The sequence below is a fragment of the Caretta caretta genome, chromosome 2 (genome assembly GCF_965140235.1).
Source record: "Caretta caretta isolate rCarCar2 chromosome 2, rCarCar1.hap1, whole genome shotgun sequence".
NCBI lineage: Eukaryota > Metazoa > Chordata > Testudines > Cheloniidae > Caretta > Caretta caretta.
The window spans coordinates 146,079,124-146,098,234 of NC_134207.1; the positions used below are offsets into that span (position 1 = coordinate 146,079,124).

Here is a 19,111-nt window from a genome sequence, read left to right on the forward strand (position 1 = left end):
GTCTTTAAGGACCTGGCTGGACCAGCAATGCCGATCTTCAGTAAGTCTTGGAGCACTGGGGAAGTTCCAGAAAACAGCTAACGTCATGTCAATATTTAATAACTGTAAATGTGATGACCCTGGTAATTTATAGGCCTATCAGTCGGACATCAACCCTGGGCAAGATATTAGAGTGGCTGATAGGAGACTTGCATAATAAAGAATTAAAGAAAGGTAATATAATTAATGCCAATCAACATGGATTTATGGAAAACAGATGTGGTTAAATTAACCTGATTTTTTTTTAAAATGAGATTACAAATCTGGTTGATAAAAGCTAATAGTATTGATGTAATACACGACTTCTGTAAGGCATTTTACTTGATACTGCACAAAATTTTGATTAAAACACTAGAAAGATATGAAATTAACATGGCATACATTAAATGGATTAAAAACTGTCTAACTGATAGATCTCAAAACTTAACTGTAAATGAGAAACCATTATTCAACAGGTATGTTTGTAGTGGGGACCCAAAGGAATAAATTCTTGGTCCTATGCTATTTAACATTTTTATTAATGACCTGGAAGAAACCACAAAATCATCACCGATAAAGTTTGCAGATGACACATATTGGAGTGGTAAATAATGAAGTGGACAGGTCACTAATACAGAGTGCTCTGGATTGCTAGTTAAGTTGTGCTCAAGCAAACAATACACGTTCTAATATGTCTAAGTGTAAATATATAAATCTAGAGACAAAGAACGTAGGCCATACTTACTGAGTGGGTGTTCTATCCTGGGAAACAGGGATTCAGGGGTCATAATGGCTGATCAACTGAAGTTGAGCTCCCAGAGCGACACTGTGGCCAAAAGAACTAATGCAAACCTGGGATGCATAAACAGGGGTATCTCGAATAGGAGTCGAGAGTCTATTTTACCTCTGTATTTGGCCTGAAATACTGTGCCCAGTTCTGGTATCCACAGTTCAAGAATGTTGATAAACTTGAAGAGGTTTGGAAAAGGTTAAAGGGTGACTTGATCACTGTCTATAAGTACCTACACAGGGAACAAATATTTAATAATGGGCTCTTCAATCTAACAGAAAATGGTATAACATGATGCAATGGCTGGAATTTGAGGCTAGAAAAATTCAGACTGGAAATAAGGTGTACATTTTTAACTGCCAAAGAATTAATCACTGGAACAACTTACAAAGGGTCAATGAATTGTCCAACACTGATAATTTTTAAAGCAATACTGGTTATCCTTCTAGAAGATGCACACTGCGAATTATTTTGGAGAAGTTCTGTGGCCTGTGTTACACAGTAGGTCAGACTAGATGATCACTGAGGTCCCTTCTGGCCTTGGATTCTAGGAACAATGTGCACCCCAGTCCAGAATAGACACATCAGTGATTATTACGATTAAAAGGGATGGGGCAGAGTAAATGATACCTCCTGGAGAATTTTGTTCCTGTTCTACCACCAAGAAAGCTGTTGGAGCAATTGAAGAGGGACGGTCTGTCTCCTCTGAAAGCAGTGCATATTTAGTGTGCAGTGTTCTGCCACCTAGAGCTGCAAAGATCTCATGTTCAGACGAGCAAACAATGAGATACAGGTCAATGAGGACATCAGACTTAATTGCCTTAGCAAACACTGTGCGGTCTGCACTGATTGTTCAGAGAATCTCTGATGCCCTTAAAACTTTCCTGTGCCAATGGTGATATCTGAGGGATCCACTCCCCGTAAAGGGCCAAGGAGATTGTGGTCTCAAGACCTTAGCAGAAGGTGCTGTTAAATCCATAGCAGGGGGAATCTCTCTTGAATCCTACAACAAGATTTTGGCACACAAGCTGGGCTCATTCAGTACTACCAAAAGGCCCATTAGAGTATCAGGCTCCAGGCCAGGGATCGTCAACTTTTTGGCACGCGGCCCATGAGAGAAATCCGCTGGCGGGCCGGGACAGTTTGTTTACCTGCAGCGTCCGCAGGTTCGGCCGATTGCAGCCCCCCTTGGCCTGGAACGGCGAACCGTGGCCAATGGGAGCAGCGATCGGCTGAACCTGCAGACGCTGCAGGTAGACAAACCCTCCTCGCCCTTGTGGATTTCCCTGATAGGCCACGTGCCAAAGGTTGCTGATCCCTGCTCTAGGCAACAACAGGCAAGAGAGAAGCCTGGACCCACAACATCTCTCCCCCTTCTGGTCCCGAGAATGAAGGCAGAGCAAGATGTACATTGGGTAGCAGAGTGGGCCTCATCCACACAGAAGGGACTGGATGTGGGTCTCAGATTCTGGTATGATTGTTGGGCAAGAGGTATACCGCTTGTAGGTTTTAGGGGGTTCAAGATCCAACACAATCTCAGTAAGGGGCCCAGTCCCAACAGCAGGTTATGACTATTTATACTACAACTAAACAAACTACACTACGCTATTTGCAATATAATGTACAAGGCTAGGGTTTGACCTGAGGACACAACAGAGTGAGTTCCATTCCATTTGTGGCAGTGACAAAGGAAAATGCTGGTGGGGTGGAGGGTGCACTCCCTTATATAGGGCAGGTCAATGATGTCACCTTCATACGAGATCTCTCCTCACCCAACAGATACTGTTTTTCAAGGCAGTTCAGAAGCTCAATGCCAGAGGTGTCAAATTCTATGAGTGGCAATTCAGAGGCCCTCAAGTAGAAGTACCAATTTTAAGATTGCCTTACAACCTTAATTCTGCTCCCTTCTGCATCCACCCAGTGCACTGAATGAGAAAGGGATTCTATCAGAAAAAACAAATATGTGATCATGTAAATTAAAGACTGCATCATAATGCAAACACACAAGGAGGCAAAATTAAGGTTGTACAGGCAACTGTAAATGTGGCATTTTTAAACTCTTGAGTACTTGACCTGCAATCTATATTTTAAAGACAGATTTTTTTTGTATGTAACTTTTTAAGGTTTGTTGGGATTTTTTAAAAGGAAAAAAATAAACATGTCTATTATACAATTGTAACTACTGCCCCATCATGCATCATCAGCAGGTTTGAACCCTAATCCTCCAGCACCGCATAAACTCCTACAACTTGAGATATAGGACGAATGAGACTAGCAGGCAGAAAGAGTATGCTGATCTCAGAGTGGAAATAAGTCGCTGGTATCACACACTGGGTCTCCAGACCAGGTCTCACCTCTGCCTGCTGGATGTAGGGGGCCTCCTGCCTTATGTGGTTGCCCCATGGGCAGACGGGAGAGGATGCTAGCATATTCATCTGCTGGGTCTGAGGGGCTATGGGAGAAATCCAGCCTGATCGTCTTCGTGCCCTACACTACTACAGATGCTCTGATAGCACCCAGATGTTTCCAATTGCTGCTGCAGTGGTATAGGGCCAGCTCTTTAGAACATTAATGTTAAGTTATTTTGTCATTTACCAAAATTTTCAGAGTAAAGCAAACTGAAGATAAATAGCAATTTTTAACTGTTAAATACCCAAAATAATTGGTTTTAAAATTCTTCCCCTTCCCTCCACAAGTTAAGAAAACTCTGTACCACGCAATGATTACACATCTTATCCTATTCAGAGTTAATCTGCATCAACATTTATAAAACAGTGATCCACAACTCAGGAAGCAGCTAGGATATGCACGATTTATAAATAGAATTTGTTGCTCAGTTTAGTCTTCGCTTCTGGGCATGTTACTCAAACAAACATTTTAACTAAGGTGTAAATTTACACTATTCATCTGACTTGTAAATTATGCTGTAAATTTAAGAAATCTGAAGGACCCTGCAAAACAAACAAAACAACCACTTCAGAAACATGCTCTGAAGCAGCCTAGAACTGCTCCAACTCCTCTAGAATCACTCATCTCTTACTTTAGAGGTAGCAGTTCTTTTTATTCAAACCATTTAATATTTTGCACTGTTGGAAGAATCCGTCCCAGAGAAACATGCACTGCCAGCCAAAACTTCCATTTCATAGGGATTTACAGAACATAAATGAGAAATGATGTGAAAGTTGCTGAAATAGTCACTGCAATGGCACCAAAGAAAACTAGAAAAACCCCAAAAGAATCAGTAATTACACATTTTGCTCAGAAGTATATTATTATACTACTGTTTTCTTCGGCCTGAGCTACACACAGTTGTGCGCGCCTTTTTTTTTTTTTTTTTTTTTAAACTGAAATGGTTATATCGGTAGAACCTCTAGTGTTGGACACAATTATACTGTACAAAGGTGTCTTATACCAATGTAGCTTATTCCCTTTCACATTCGGGAATTGTTGTATTGGTATAATACACTTTTATACCAATATATAAAACTCTTTCTACACAAGGAAGTTTACACCATTAAATATAACAGTATAAAGCAGTACAACTTGTCTAAAGACAAATCCTTTATGAAACGTAGACAGATTCAGAAGTTTATAATGGAGACAACTCATATTACTACGTCAAATGGAATGTAGTTATTGAAATGTAATACTTTTATGCACTAAAGTAACTATAGCCCATTACATTAGATATGAAACATACTGTGTATGCATATAAGTGTTGGTGTGTTACAAAGGTTTATCAGCATGAGTGAGATGGCCATATTACTTGTTAGTAGCAAAACCACAGTTGAGTTATATAGGTCATCCCAGAATAATAATCTCATGTGGGGGGGACGGGACAACAATGGCCTTTATTTCTATAGAGATAAGGTGGGGGAAGGTATGGAAGGGGTGATGAGTTTTAGGATGGAGGAGAGAGGAAAGCTATGTGGTCATGTATGAGAGATAGTGAGAGTTAAGACTGGGAGGGAGGGGGGAAAGGTTTTATAAAATCAGAGTTAAAACAGGAAGGTCAGGGACAAGCTAATAGACTTACAGGCAAAGTTTAAAAAAGAAAAAGGTTTAGTAAGAAAAAAGATACACCATCAAGGTTTTAACAGAATGAGACTTGACAGTAGTAAAAAAGCTATAAAAAGCAGCAGCGTTAGTTGTGAAATTTAACAGATTACGTGGGGAACTTGTACAGTGTGCCTTCTTTGCCTTTAGTCTGCAAGCTGTATAATTAGGCTTTGATCTTTCCTAGGAATCAGTGCAGGCATAAGGGACCTACCCAAACAGTAAAAGTGAAAGTTACCTTTTCCCAACTGAGATAAGCACGCAGACAGTTCAGCACCTCTCCTCGTGCACGTTTCCTGACAACTAACTGCATAGCTTTGTTAATCACGCCTTGGAAGGAGAATATATCATCCCACACATTTGTGATAAACAAAGTTAATTTGGCAGATTCTGGGAAGTCTGGAAGAGAAACGAGAAAGGATAAATCAAAAAAGATAAACCTCTGAATACCCTTTTAAATTTACTGCTCAGATTGCAAAGGCTAACTCCTTACAGGTATTTCTCCTAATTTTTCCAGTGTGTATAACAGGTACACAAGACAAATTAGCACATTTAAAACAAATTTTTGAGCTACTTTACTAAAATAATTTTCAGAAGATTAGTATATAATCTTGGCATATACACAGTACCTTCAAAATCATTCATCTTTTAAATAGGAATTGTAGGAACTGGTAGCGCAATTCAAATTAATGATTTTTGGCATATTGTTAAAGATAAACCCAAGAGTATGAGATCTGACAAAGATATTTCAGTTTATTTTGTGCAGTTGACACTGTCTAGTTAGTTGCATTGTTTCCCCTTTTGTGTGGGGTTTCATTTTTGAATCTAGTAATACCTCTGGCCTTCACAAAATCCTCTGGCAAGGAGTTCCACAGGTTGACTCTGAACTGTGTGAAGAAATACTCCCTTAGGTTTGTTTTAAACTGGCTGCCTATTAATTCCATTGCATGACCCCCAATTCTTGCGTTATGGTCAACACAACCATCCATTCTGACCCCCGCACACAAAGGCTACAGAATTTCTCCCACAAACTGGATTATCTCTTATTCTTTAGAATGATATCTAACATCACTTTAAAGACTAAGTGAAGGTGAGTCCCACCACTAGCCTCTGGTAATTGTTAATTACTCTAACGGCTGCAAAACCGTATCTTATTTCAAGGTTCAACTTCCAACCACTGAATCTTGTTATACCTTTGGCAGCAAGGTTGAACCCCCTTCCTGCAATATCAGATATTTTTCTATTTATAAGTACCTATACCCAGTAACCAGGTCACCTCTCAACTTTTTCTGCCTTTAGTTGAGTTCCTTAAGCCGCACATCATAAGTGTTGTCTTATTCCTTTGTGAGACTGTCTACAAACTGAAATAAAAATAGTTGTATTTGGAGAGCAAGACTGGTAATTAATCACCCTCATCTGGAGGCTAGCTGGCAAGTACACCTTAAAACTCAAGAGATCCAATTTCTTGTGTGTCCTTCTGAGTAGATTTAAGTTTGAATCTCTCCTGACTAGCTGCTACTACAAGTGAACCTAGTCCCAGATGGGTGTAAATATATTCAAACCCCTTACAGACACCTGATGCCTCCTGTCAACTCATTTTGAAGCAGCCACTGTAGATGCAGTAGTTCCTCATTTACGGGCATGGTGATCCCTCTGGTGTAGAAGCATGAATGATGTGCAAGAGTTTGTTATTTCTCTTGGGCTACCTCTCCAACTGTATATCCAAGGTCTCCACCATCTGTTTCATGAGCTCCTTCAACACCTTGAATTCATCCACCAATGCAGCTATAGAAAGATTCACTTCCTCATCTGGGAAGAATGAGACGATAGCAGCAGGGATCAGCTCTTCTCCTCATAGTTGATGCTCTTCTTCATTATCTTTTTCTCGCCTCTACAGTATCCAAGACTGCACCAGCTAGTTTATCTGAGGTGATTTAATTCGTCTCTTCAGGGGAGAATGAACTAGCCCAAGAAACAGAGGGTGATGCAGCCTTTCTGGAGTATGGCTGTACACTCTGGATGTCCAATAGGGCCATGGCTGCTAAAGGTAGAAAAACTGAGGTAGGGGACACTTGGTGAGGGACAGGTGTCAGGAGGGGTGCTCCTTATGAGGGCCAAGTCTTTTTTTCTGCCTCTCATGGAATCCTCTCGACTCCTTTCCTGACTCCCACTGTGTTACCCATGGAGGGAAAGGTGGACAGAGGTGGTAAGGTGGTAGATGAGTCCCTACTATACCCAGCAAAGGAATAAACTTTCATTTTACAGCCAGTGGAGGAGAGGTTGATACTGGAGATACCTACCTAATCTGGCATACCAGTGACTAACTCTCATGGCCAAAAGTGTCCAATCTTGCATACAAAATGTGCATACTCAGTGAGCAGACTCTATGTGGACAATCACCCGAAGAAGAACTTGGTATCAATACATTATGCTGAATGTGACCTTGTCTGTTAACAGTGTACTGTACCCTGTTAGTGAAGGATTTCTTCATATGTTAAAGACATTAGCAGCATTTATGTTCATCATGCATAAACCATATATGAAGAATTTTAACTACGAGCTCCATAGCCATGGACAGAGGGAAAGAAATACATGCACACATGGATGGAAGGAAGCGGATACTGGTGAACATGAAGAAGTTATCTTCATGATCATTCTGATTCTCCAGTGAACTCTACTGAAATATCTCATCACCTCCTGCACCATGCAAGCAAGTGCTATGTTTGTTCTCAACAAGACAGGAGTAAAGGTTAGAAAGTTTCTTGAGAATCAGACAAGATTGCAGGAAGAAGGCCAATGCAAAAGCAGGCTACAGGGTTAAGAAAATCCTGGTGCTTCAAGAGAACAAGATTAGAACTCTCAGCAAGTCCCCTTTGTGATTCCCATGAGATAAATGTACCAAGTAGGACAGGGATTCTAACAGTGTTTAAAACAGAATGTTAAGCAATCATATGTTGCAAACAAACGTTTTGCTATGATTTATTTAGATTTAAATAAAAATTTAAATAATTTGTTGCTATTTACACGGTTTATTCTGCATTTCTCTAAACTTGAACACTGAAAAATCAATGCAGACAATTTTAATTTTTGATATTCACCTTCAAGTTCTTAGAACTACAATGTGTTTTGGGATTGTTTGCTTAAACAGCTTTCGTTGGAGTTTAATATCTATGAAGCATGTGATGAAAACAATCTAGAAAGAAAAAGCATACAAACACAAAATGGCTATGTCACACCATACCTTCCTTAAGTAAGCTGTAGCAGAAGAGGCGAGCTCTTTCCAAATCTCCCAACTGCCGACAGATTCCTACGTATACTCTACATAAAGCCTGAGTAAAATTGTGGTTCAAAGACATCTTCTGAGTCTTCAGTTTATTGAGAATAGCATGCAGCAGTGACTCTGCTAAATGCTGTAACACACAAAAGCGATTTTTACTAACATTCATTATCCACAGTACAGTTGATAGAACTTCACAAGTATTATTTTGGGTGTATGCTGAGTAAACAGTTGTGACATTGTCCTTGAAAGAAATGCTCTTGGTAATTGTACTAAAAAGGCACATGGTGAAACTTGCAACAAATTTAAAAAGATAAAAATACTAGTACCCAAGGTGAGGCCAGACCTACCAAAAAAGTATAATAAACCAGAGGCAAACCAGAAGGAATAATGTGACTTTTCGTTGCCCTTTAAATAAAATGAAAATAAAAATGTTCAAGTTATGAGATAACACAGACTTACAGTAACATCCTATTAAATAGGACTGGCACATAAGTGGAGAAACCCCTAGATGAACAGTGAAAATTGGGTAGGCAAGTTTTGGGATATTTTAGACTAACCAAACCCAGGCAATACCTTCAAAAGTTTGCAGCCTTTTGCTATGATCATTTTGACAGTATAAATATCTGCATTACAACTGGCCTGTCTGCTAATTTAGTCTAATTTATTACACATTTGTATTCTATTTGGACAAAGGGGATTATTAAAATATGAAATTCAGAATTACACTATGTACCTTGTTTGCGATACCAAATTCATAGACAACTTCTTTCTCTTCATCTCTCATTACCGGGACCTTCGAAATATTTCCCACGTACACATGACTCCAAATAACAGGTAACAGGTCAAAACAGGATTCAGCAATTTTCTTCAGTGCCAAAGTCACAGGATCAATAATATTCTCTACTGGTGAAGGCAATTCTGAATTGCAGTTGCCTGCTAATTGCCTAATTTCACAATTGCTGAGTGAGACAGTTTTACCTGCAGCACTCAGTACTTCAATATTAAAGTCTCCTATAGCTTTGATTGCAACATCTTCCTTGGTCTCCAATTGTGGCAATTCACTGTCTAGCCTCAGCCGCTTTGCACTTCTCGGCATAGAGGCTGACAATATCCTTTTTCCAACATGACTCTGACTCCCTGAATCTTTTTGATCTTTATTACTGTGAGATTCTGAATTACTCCCTGTTTTAACAAAAGCAGTGGATGTAGAAGAAATTGCTTTGAACCCACTGAACTGACTCACTGGCCCTGGTACATTCTTGTATTCTGAAGGGGCATGCCCGGTGGGCTGAATGTTACCTTTGAGAATGTTGAGTGTTCTTGCTCTTGGTGATAGCTCTGGATACATAGTGTCCAAGATTTTCACAGAGTTCTCCTGAGGAGCATCTAAAGCAGAACTACCAGCTGCAGATGGAGGAAATCTTCCTGGCACGGGAAGTGCATGCTTTGGTGTGGCAGCACAAAATTGCAAAGGTGAGGACAGGATTCTTCGACCAACTGCTGTCTCTGAGGGAGATGAAGTGGAAAATATAGGGGGAGATTTGTACTTTGGAGCATCTGACAAAGGAGACATTAGTGGAGGAAATGGAGTTACTCTTAGAGGGGAAATAAGACCATCAAGAGGAGATGGCAGAGAGGACCGGCTAGATGAAGACATTATCGGAGAAACAGGAAGCACAGTTCTTGGAGGGGTAGTTATTAGAGGTGGGAGCAGGGGAGGTAAAGGTGGACCCATCTCTTGTCTAATTTTATTGATGGTCTCAGGTGAACGTTTGGTTGGTGTAGAAGTATCAGCATTGGCTAGAACTGGCTGGGTTAGTTGGACCTGCTGAGTTTTTTTTTTTCCTTTACCTTGAAGTAATCTCTGCGTTAGTCTGCCCTGGCCTGCTTGGATTGATGTCTTGGCTGAAGCATTTAAGACATCTGATGGTTCCTGGACTTCCCACTTCAATCTACTGTTGCTTTTGGATATAAGATCTAGAGATGACTCTGAGTCCACAATGTGGGTGTTTTCAAATATTGCTTTTTGTGATTTAGAGGTTTCATTGACGGGTCTAGGGTCAGATATTTCATCGGACACGGTTGGATGCTGATAGAATTCTGTCAAAAACTTTCTACCTTTTCTTTGAAAATGTGTCTCCTTAAGAAAAACATCACTGTAACGGTCATCAAAACAAGACTGACCGCCATCTTGAACAATATTTGTGTCGATATCTGCTGAGGCAAAAGCAACGTAAGTTTCTTTTTGTTTATCATTTAATTCTTCACAAATCACTGTATGTGATTTAGACCCTTCTATGCCAGCATCACATGACACACTTTGTTCCATATTTGATGCAAGTTTTTCATTACCATTTATTTGTAAGAAATTGCCAGACAGATGTGTGTCTAATTTACTATTTTTTGTAACAGGTTTGTAGATTTCTGAGCACTTGGCTAACATATAGTGTGATAAATTAATTTCTGAAGTAGTTTGTTTTGTGGGGATCTTTTCCGATACCTCAGCAGATGTAGATGATTCTTCTAATTTTATCAAGCTATTCTCATTGCCAGATGCTGACCCAACTGTTTTAGAATTTTCTCTATGTTCAGATGCTCTCTCATTATTTTCATTATTATGGAATACAATTCCATGTGCTGAGAAAAGTTTGCCTTTAGGATAAACCTTTTCTGTTAAACATGACTGCTTCTTCACAATACTTGGAGAATGGTGAGTTATACAAGGCATAGGCATATCTGCTAGTGCATCTGAGAACACTGAAGGAGGGAATTCACACATTTGGTCATTTTCATCAACAGCTGTGTGAATTACTGGCACATCCACTGAGTAAATCCTGAAAGTTCTCAATTTCTCACTGGACACTAAAAAACGTTCATGCTCTTTTGTATACTTGACCTTTCTATAAGGAAAGTCTTCCTCTTCAGATTCATTTGTCTCCTTTGGAACCTCAGAAGTACTTTTAGAAGATTTGTTCCCATTTGTCTCTCCAAATAGCTTAACGATGTTCAATTCTTTGTCATTGTTCTTAATGGTTTCATCAAGCCTGTATTCTATAGATCGGACCTGACCTTCAGAAGACCAAAGAGGCTCCACTCTCTGAGGTGAAGTTTCTTTTATTACAGAAAGAGTCGTGCCAATTTCCTTCAGGCTACATGTTTCACATTCTGCTTCTTCAAAAACTAGACTAGCTTCCTTTTCCACATGTGTACCCCTGTCAACAGAACTCTTATCGAAGATCTGTATATTTACCAACGTATTTTGTGGTTCTTTGGCATTTGGCTGCTCCTTTTCATTTTCAATTTCTGTTCTACTTTTATTCTCATATTTATTACTGGGACAATCAAATGGCTTGATCTTTTCTTTATCATTATGTATTGTCTTGCTCTTCACCAAATTACCTACAGAATAATTAGGCATACTTTGAATATCATGATCATTACAGTTTTCATTTCTTCTAGTTAGGGATGAAGCAGTACTAAGTGCTGTAATAGAATCTTCTTCACTATTAGCGTCAAACGCTTGGCAATTCTGTTTGAAAGGTTCACCACACACCTGAAAACTGAAAGCAGTAAAATCAATGAACGCTGCTGTGCTCTCCAAAGTTGCTGTGACAGGTGAGTTAATTTTTTTACTATCTATACTTCCAGTCTGCAAGACATCTTTTATGGGTAAAGCTGGTTTTCCAATAAAATCCTTTTCTGAGACAACCTGGTCTGAGACATCTGGAATCTGGTTTCTCATCTCTACTTCCTCCACACCATTCTCTTCCAGATCAGGTGAACTGTTACAGTTCTGAATCACCATGCTCTCAAATGGTTTGTCATTTAATTTCTCTATTTCCTCACACTGAGAATTTTCAGTTACTGAACATGAATCCAGAGGTTTCAAAAACTGTGCCCAAGAAGGGTGTTCACTTTCCATTATGACAGACTTCACAGTATCTATTTTCTCAGTTTCTAATGGACCACTGCTTCTCTCTTTAAGTTTCAAATGTTCCATTTCAATCTCCTGAGATTCAAATACTCTTATAAAATTTTGAAATTTGGAAGACCTCTGTTCCGATAAAATGTATGTATTTTTAGCCTGCCTCATTTCACTAGTTCTTTCTGTGACATACTCTGGTACAAGTAATACACGATTAGTTCGAACTATTTCTTCAGGTTCTAATGGATCATTTTCTCCATTTATACCAGATGCTGGATTTCGTGACATAAGCGTAGTTTCAAAATCTGGTTTCTTTTGCAATAGGTTATTAGCATCTTTTTGTTCATGGTCTAGTTTAGCTTGTAGACACCTTTCCTCCGTTGCATCTTGTAATTCTCCAACTTCCATAACATGGAGCGATTTAGCAAATGTATATGCTTCTAGAAAATATTCCTTGTTTACTGAACTACCAGAGAAAATATTTTGTTCAGGCTGAGTTATATTGACCTCAACACACTGCTCTCCAGTTCTGAGCAGTTCCCCATCTCCATCGTCTGCAGACACTGAGCAAGCAGTTCTGCATACCTCTGCAGTATGGTTTTCCCTATCCATATATAATGAATCTCTGCTTCTTTCAGTGGCAAGTATAAATGAGTCATGTCTAAAAGCATTATTTTTTTCCAGTCCACCCTCTTCATTTACTCCATGTTGTTTTATATGCTCAAACTGTTTATCCAGTGTCTCTTCATTGCTGATTTTTTCTTCAGAGCATTGTGATTTAGTGGAGATATCTTTAGCTTTAGTGTCTATTTCAGTTTGCAGAAATGTTCTTGCACCATTACATTGACACATCAATTCATTATCATGCTCTGCTCCAGAAAGGAATTTCGAATGTCTGAAACTAGATCTCACATCTTCCTCTTCATTATGACTTGGTTCACTACTTGTCTCTACACAGAATCCTTTTGTGGTTATTGTAGCTATTATTCTCTCCTCCTTGGATACTTTTTCAATGTGCTCTTCTATGCAGGGTGTTGTTTTTATCACATTAGATTTTGTTTGTATGTCGCTGGATTCATTTTCCATTTCTTCATTCCTCATCACTTCACTAGGCTCTTCCTCAAAATTCTCAGGGGTTACCAAAACACTTTCAGTTGCAAAGATGGGTTCCTCAGTTTGCAAGTGAGCATCACCTCTGAGAGTGGATGCTGGTTTTGGCGTTTCTACTTTTCCTGGTAATTCAGCTTCCTCTGTTTCCATTAATTCACTACACCTTTCTTTCATAGGTTCAGAATTGGCTGTAGTATTTAAATTTATAACTGTAGTCTTCTCTGTTTGTACTAGTTCATTAGATTTTTCTTGCAAGTATTGGAAGTTAGAGGACATAGCTGAAGAGGTTTTATCTTCATTTTGTATCTCGTCAGTATGGACTTCCTTCTCATTGATGGCTTCCAGTTTAGGAGTTGCTACCTTCAGTGTTATGTCTATCTTTGCAGGCCCTATATTCTCAGAGTCCTCTTCGAAATGTTCTTCATTGGCCAACGTGTTCATACTTGAAACAGTCATCTCAGTTTGCTTTGCTTCAGCATCTTTCTTCTTAACGTATCTCAATTTTGCTGTGAAAGTGTCTATATAAATTGGTATCTCTTCATTCTCTCTCACTTTAGTTGAGATTTCTCTGTCATGAGGTTCATGTGATTTCTCATGTTCATTGCTTTCTTTCATACTGACAAAGCTACTGTTACTCTGTGACTCTGCTTTGCCTTCTTCTAAAATACTTTCCACAATGTGAGCATTATGATCAATTTCTTCATCACTGGAATCAGTGGACTCTCCAAACAGAGTATCCTTCAATTAAAAGATACAAAAAGGACAGTTTTTCAAACTGCAGTTTTTCAAATTCAGTATAATTCTATGGCTATAATATTTTTTTCAGTGATTGTACTGGCAAGCACTGGGAACTTATGCAATGTAACCACTTAAACAGGTACAGCTTGGACAGCAGAATTACAAGTCTCTCTATCAATGTTCTCTAATAATGGCCTAGAGGGGACACTTATGGCAGACTCAGTGTCTACCTTTTCACCAGTTGATATCTTAGAGCAAACTGTGGAATAATGAGTAACACAGAAAGGAAAGGAGAAAGGACTACATCAGGCACCAATAAAACAAGGAGGCTGAAGTTACTGTCGGCCAACTTTTCAATGCTTGGTGCCTGAAGTTAGGTTCTTAAAATCAAACAAGTACATCTCTAGGCACTCAAGTTTGAGAGTTTTGCTCTCAAATTCAGATTTCCAATGGTAACCTTGCTAAACAGGCAACAGTGCCTAATGAAGTAGTTATAGCAAACTAAAAAATTTCCAAGTCCATGAGAAGTACTGGATGCAGGGGACTTTACTGACTCAAAAGTCACCTCCACACTCGTTACTTACATTCTGATTGTAATGTATATAGTACTGTATATTTATTGATTGTCATGCCATTATTTTAGTCATTCACGCTTATTGCATTACAAGAGATGTGTCACACTATTTTGTGGAGAGAGAGAGAATTTTAAACTCAGCAAATATTAACTAAATTTGGATCTAAACATTGTGACAAAGTCCCTGTAAAGTGTTTGAAATTAGACAAACACTAATACTTTAGACAAGCCTATCAAATCGCTTTAATTATTTTTGCAGTACTAGAGAAGCTGAGCTTTTGCCAATTCAGTCTTACTATAACTCACCTGTGTAGCCAGTGGTGAAAAACATACTGGCGATAGAAGAGGCGGGAGAGGCCTGGCCCAGTTCAAAATATCAAGCAAGTTTCCACTAAGCTGTTCTTGTTCCTGATCAGGGGACTCTGAGCTACTGTCTGTTAAGTCTGTCTGTACAACCACCTCTATAGTTTTGTCCTCATAAAAAGCACTGTCACCATTATAGTCCTGAAGACGTTCTTCAGTGGTCTTGCTCTCAAAGTGATCACTTCCAGAAGGCTCCTTGTCTACTTTTATCTGCAAAGTTGTTAAGGAACTTTGTTTTTCAGTGGTTTCTGGTGAAGAATGAGGGTGAAGCATTTTGCCGTCTGATTTCCTGAATTTTTGGTGGGTTTGTGCAACTTCTACAAAAGACAAAAATATAACCGGTTCTTGTATTTTTCGTTCTGTTTTAATCAAGTTAATACTATTTTGTGATTAAACATATTTTGATCACGATTTTCTAAATATTTTCAAAGATAACTGGAAGAAGCACCAACAAATTTCATTTTCAAAAACATTGTTCATGAACTAGGATTAAAATGAAGACCTTCATATATTCTCAAATATAATTATACGTTATCATGTCAAAAAGATATTGGGAATATTAAGGATGTACAGGTTAAGGACTCGAGTCAGGAAAGGCCAAAAAATCAAAACTGCTTGAACAACCTTAACTATGTCTATTTGCCATATATGCACTAGAACTATATAATGTAGTATTTCACGTATATTTCTATAACCCTAGATACACATGCAGCATCTCATAATTTTCATAATTTTATATTAGAACAATGTGTAGTATAGTGTCTTTACTGGCATAGGCCCGAGATTCTGCAAACATATGTGCCAGCACAGACTCCAGCCTTCCAGCAAATACTTTCCCACACCTAGGTGTGTGTCGTTTCAGAGAAAAGCGTGCAGAAGGGACAGAAGTTTAAACTGTTTGTGGTGGTGGGGACAGTGTAATTTAGGGAAGAGGGTGACAGAAGGCTGGCATCCCTACTGGGGCAAAATTACAGTTCATTCTCTGTGGTGTATGGCGATTGGTGAAATGTCTCGCTGGGTAGAGAACTGCTTGTTGCCTTAACTTTTCATTCCCTTGCTTTTTAGACTGCATGGTGTGTTAAGCATAGACCCAATCTTAACTGACACACAAAGCAATGCTGTGATGTTATAGTTTATTATTTCATAACATAAGTGCTTAAGGACTCCAAGGATCAAGACACCATTGTACCAGGCACTGTACAGAAAAAACAAAGGCAGAACTTGTCCTCAAGAACTCAAAATGCAAGATTTAGACAAAACAAGAAGTGGAAGTGGTCTTTAACATCACAGTTCTCATTTCACATTCTGACTGCCATCTCCAAGGACACAAAAAGCTAATGTACCAGATAGAACGGAAAAGAAAAAAGTTACATAACTCTCAGTATCTGTGGTTCTTCGAGATGTTTTGTACATAGATCCCACTGGTAGTGCAACATCTTGCACATGAAATCAGAATATTTTGAACAGAACTGCATGCTCTCGTATCTTCCCATCCCAGGGCATATGATACGGAGCAAGCATGCCCACCTCTCAGTTCTCTCTTACTACCCGTGACATTCATAGACATGGAGCCATTGATCACTACCCGTTGAGCTCGATGATCTAGCCAGCTTTCTATCCACCTTAGGGTCCATTCATCCAGCCCATACTTCTTTAACTTACTGGCAAGAATACTGTGGGAGACCATATCAAAAGCTTTGCTAAAGTCAAGGAATAACATGTCCACTGCTTTCCCCTCATCCACAGAGCCAGTTATCTCATCATAGAAGGCAATTAGATTAGTCAGGCATGACTTGCCCTTGGTGAATCCATGCTGACTGTTCCTAATCACTTTCCTCTCCTATAAGTGCTTCAAGATTGATTCCTTGAGAACCTGCTCCATGATTTTTCAAGGGTCTGAGGTGAGGCTGACTGGCCTGTAGTTCCCTGGATCCTCCTCCTTCCCTTTTTTTAAAGATGGGCACTACATTAGCCTTTTTCCAGTCATCCGGGACATCCCCCGATTGCCATGAGTTTTCAAAGATAATGGCCAATGGCTCTGCAATCACATCCGCCAACTCCTTTAGCACTCTCGGATGCAGCGCATCCGGCCCCACGGACTGGTGCTCGTCCAGCTTTTCAAAATAGTCCTGAACCACTTCTTTCTTCACAGGGGGCTGGTCACCTCCTCCCCATACTGTGCTGCCCAGTGCAGTAGTTTGGGAACTGACCTTGTTCGTGAAGACAGAGGCAAAGAAAAGCATTGAGTACATTAGCTTTTTCCACATCCTCTGTCACTAGGTTGCCTCCCTCATTCAGTAAGGGGCCCACCCTTTCCTTGACCTTCTTATTGCTAACATACCTGTAGAAACCCTTCTTGTTACTCTTAACATCCCTTGCTAGCTGCAACTCCAAGTGTGATTTGGCCTTCCTGATTTCACTCCTTCATGCCTGAGCAGTATTTTTATAGTCCTCCCTGGTCATTTGTCCAATCTTCCACTTCCTGTAAGCTTCTTTTTTGTGTTTAAGATCAGCAAGGATTTCACTGTTAAGCCAAGCTGGTCGCCTGCCATATTTACTAATTTTTTCTTCGCATCAGGATGGTTTGTTCCCGCAACCTCAATAAGGATTCTTTAAAATACAGCCAGCTCTCCTGGACTCCTTTCCCCCCTCATGTTACTCTCCCAGGGGATCCTGCCCATCAGTTCCCTGAGGGAGTCAAAGTCTGCTTTTCTGAAATCCAGGGTCCGTATTCTGCTGCTCTCCTTTCTTCCTTGTGTCAGGATCCTGAACTTGACCATCTCATGGTCACTGCCTCCGAGGTTCCCATCCACTTTGATTTGTAACTGACAGGTAGCTGTCTGGATTCGCCAGCTTCCACACAGCGATTGCAACACACTTCTCTACCAGAAGGGCAGCTCTCAATCTGGTTTCCTTGCGCCACAGGTCGGGGGCCAGCTCAGCACATAGCTCCATGAAGGTTGCTTTACGCATCCTAAAGTTCTGTATCCAAGGACTGTCATCCCACACCTGCACGACAATGCAAGCCCATCAATCAGTGCTAGTTCCCTAGCCCAAAAGCGATGGTCTACCGCACGGGTGGGCAACCTGAGCCTGAGAAGGAGCCAGAATTTACCAATGTACATTGCCAAAGAACCACAACATATCAGCCGTCTCCCCATCAGCTCTCCCCATTCCGCCCCCAGTGCCTCCTGCCCGCTGGCAGACCCAGCGATCAGCGCCTCCCTCTCCCTCCCCAATCATAGCTGTTTCACAAGGTGCAGGAGGCTCTTGGGGGAAGGGGGAGGAGCAAGGGCATGGCAGGCTCTGGAGAAGGGGTGGAGTGGGGTCAGGACCTGGGGCAGAGCCAGGGGTTGAGCAGTTAGCACTACTGGTACATTGGAAAATTAGCACCTGTAGCTCCAGCCCCAGAGTCGGCACCTATGCAAGGAGCCACATATTAACTTCTGAAGAGCCGCATGCGGCTCTGGAGCCACAGGTTGGCCACCCCTGGTCTACCGTACGCAGCTTCTCTGTGAATGCACAAAGCACTGGTAAGTTGCTGCCGTCCATATCACACTCGGGTGCCTGCAATTCACCCTCTGCTAACGGTGAGTAACTATGCAAGTAACTGTGCTGCCATGCACAATGTCCTCATGACAACTAACAGCGCATAGGAGAGAAGCGCGGGATCCATCCTCTCTCACTGCAGATGCTGGCGTGCACTACAAAAGAATGACAGTTGGAAAAATGTCGCAAAAGGAAGCCCGAGACCTTTGGAGGGGTGGGACACAAAGCGGTGTATGACGGTACATTTTGCACATCCCAGGATGCGCCACGCTCCATTTCCGCATTCCCACAACACCAAGAGACAGATGGTGTCGCCAGGCACTGTGGGATACATACCCACAGTCCATTGCTCTTGCTGCCACCCCAAATGCAGACACCATCTGTTGACAGAGGGAGCAAACGTACACACACTTTGGCGCCTTTGCTTTTGTCGATTTTTCCTTGGCGACATTAGTTTCATCAAAAAAAAACTTGCCAGTGTAGACAAGCACTTAAGACCTAGCATAACACTTTTCAAATAGTTAATTTGTAATGTTCTGAGATAATACAATAGCATTTAGCCTGAATTAGTGCATTTATTTTTATAGCAAATACATTAAAAACCTATTGCAACATACCTTCTGTAAATAAGTTGCCTGTTTTTTCAGGCATCCTTGAGTGACCCTGAACAGAAGCTGCTGAGGAAAAAAAACAGTCATTAATACAATT

At 40.4% G+C, this 19,111-nt stretch overlaps 1 protein-coding gene across 5 annotated transcripts in view; it reads right to left on the reverse strand.

Moving 5' to 3' along the window:
• The window catches only part of ICE1 (interactor of little elongation complex ELL subunit 1), an 83,053-nt gene that overhangs the window by 38,837 nt on the left and 25,105 nt on the right, over positions 1 to 19,111 (reverse strand). For 2 of the 5 annotated variants that reach the window (XM_075125469.1, XM_075125471.1), the window contains 5 exons: positions 19,021 to 19,080; positions 14,798 to 15,171; positions 8,878 to 13,917; positions 8,106 to 8,274; positions 5,103 to 5,263 (listed from right to left, as the gene is read on the reverse strand). In XM_075125469.1, coding sequence (XP_074981570.1) covers positions 5,103 to 5,263; positions 8,106 to 8,274; positions 8,878 to 13,917; positions 14,798 to 15,171; positions 19,021 to 19,080 — 5,804 coding nt within the window. Of the gene's footprint in view, positions 1 to 5,102; positions 5,264 to 8,105; positions 8,275 to 8,877; positions 13,918 to 14,797; positions 15,172 to 19,020; positions 19,081 to 19,111 lie in introns of those variants that run through there. The other 3 variants (XM_075125472.1, XM_075125470.1, XM_075125473.1) reach the window with 3 other exon arrangements.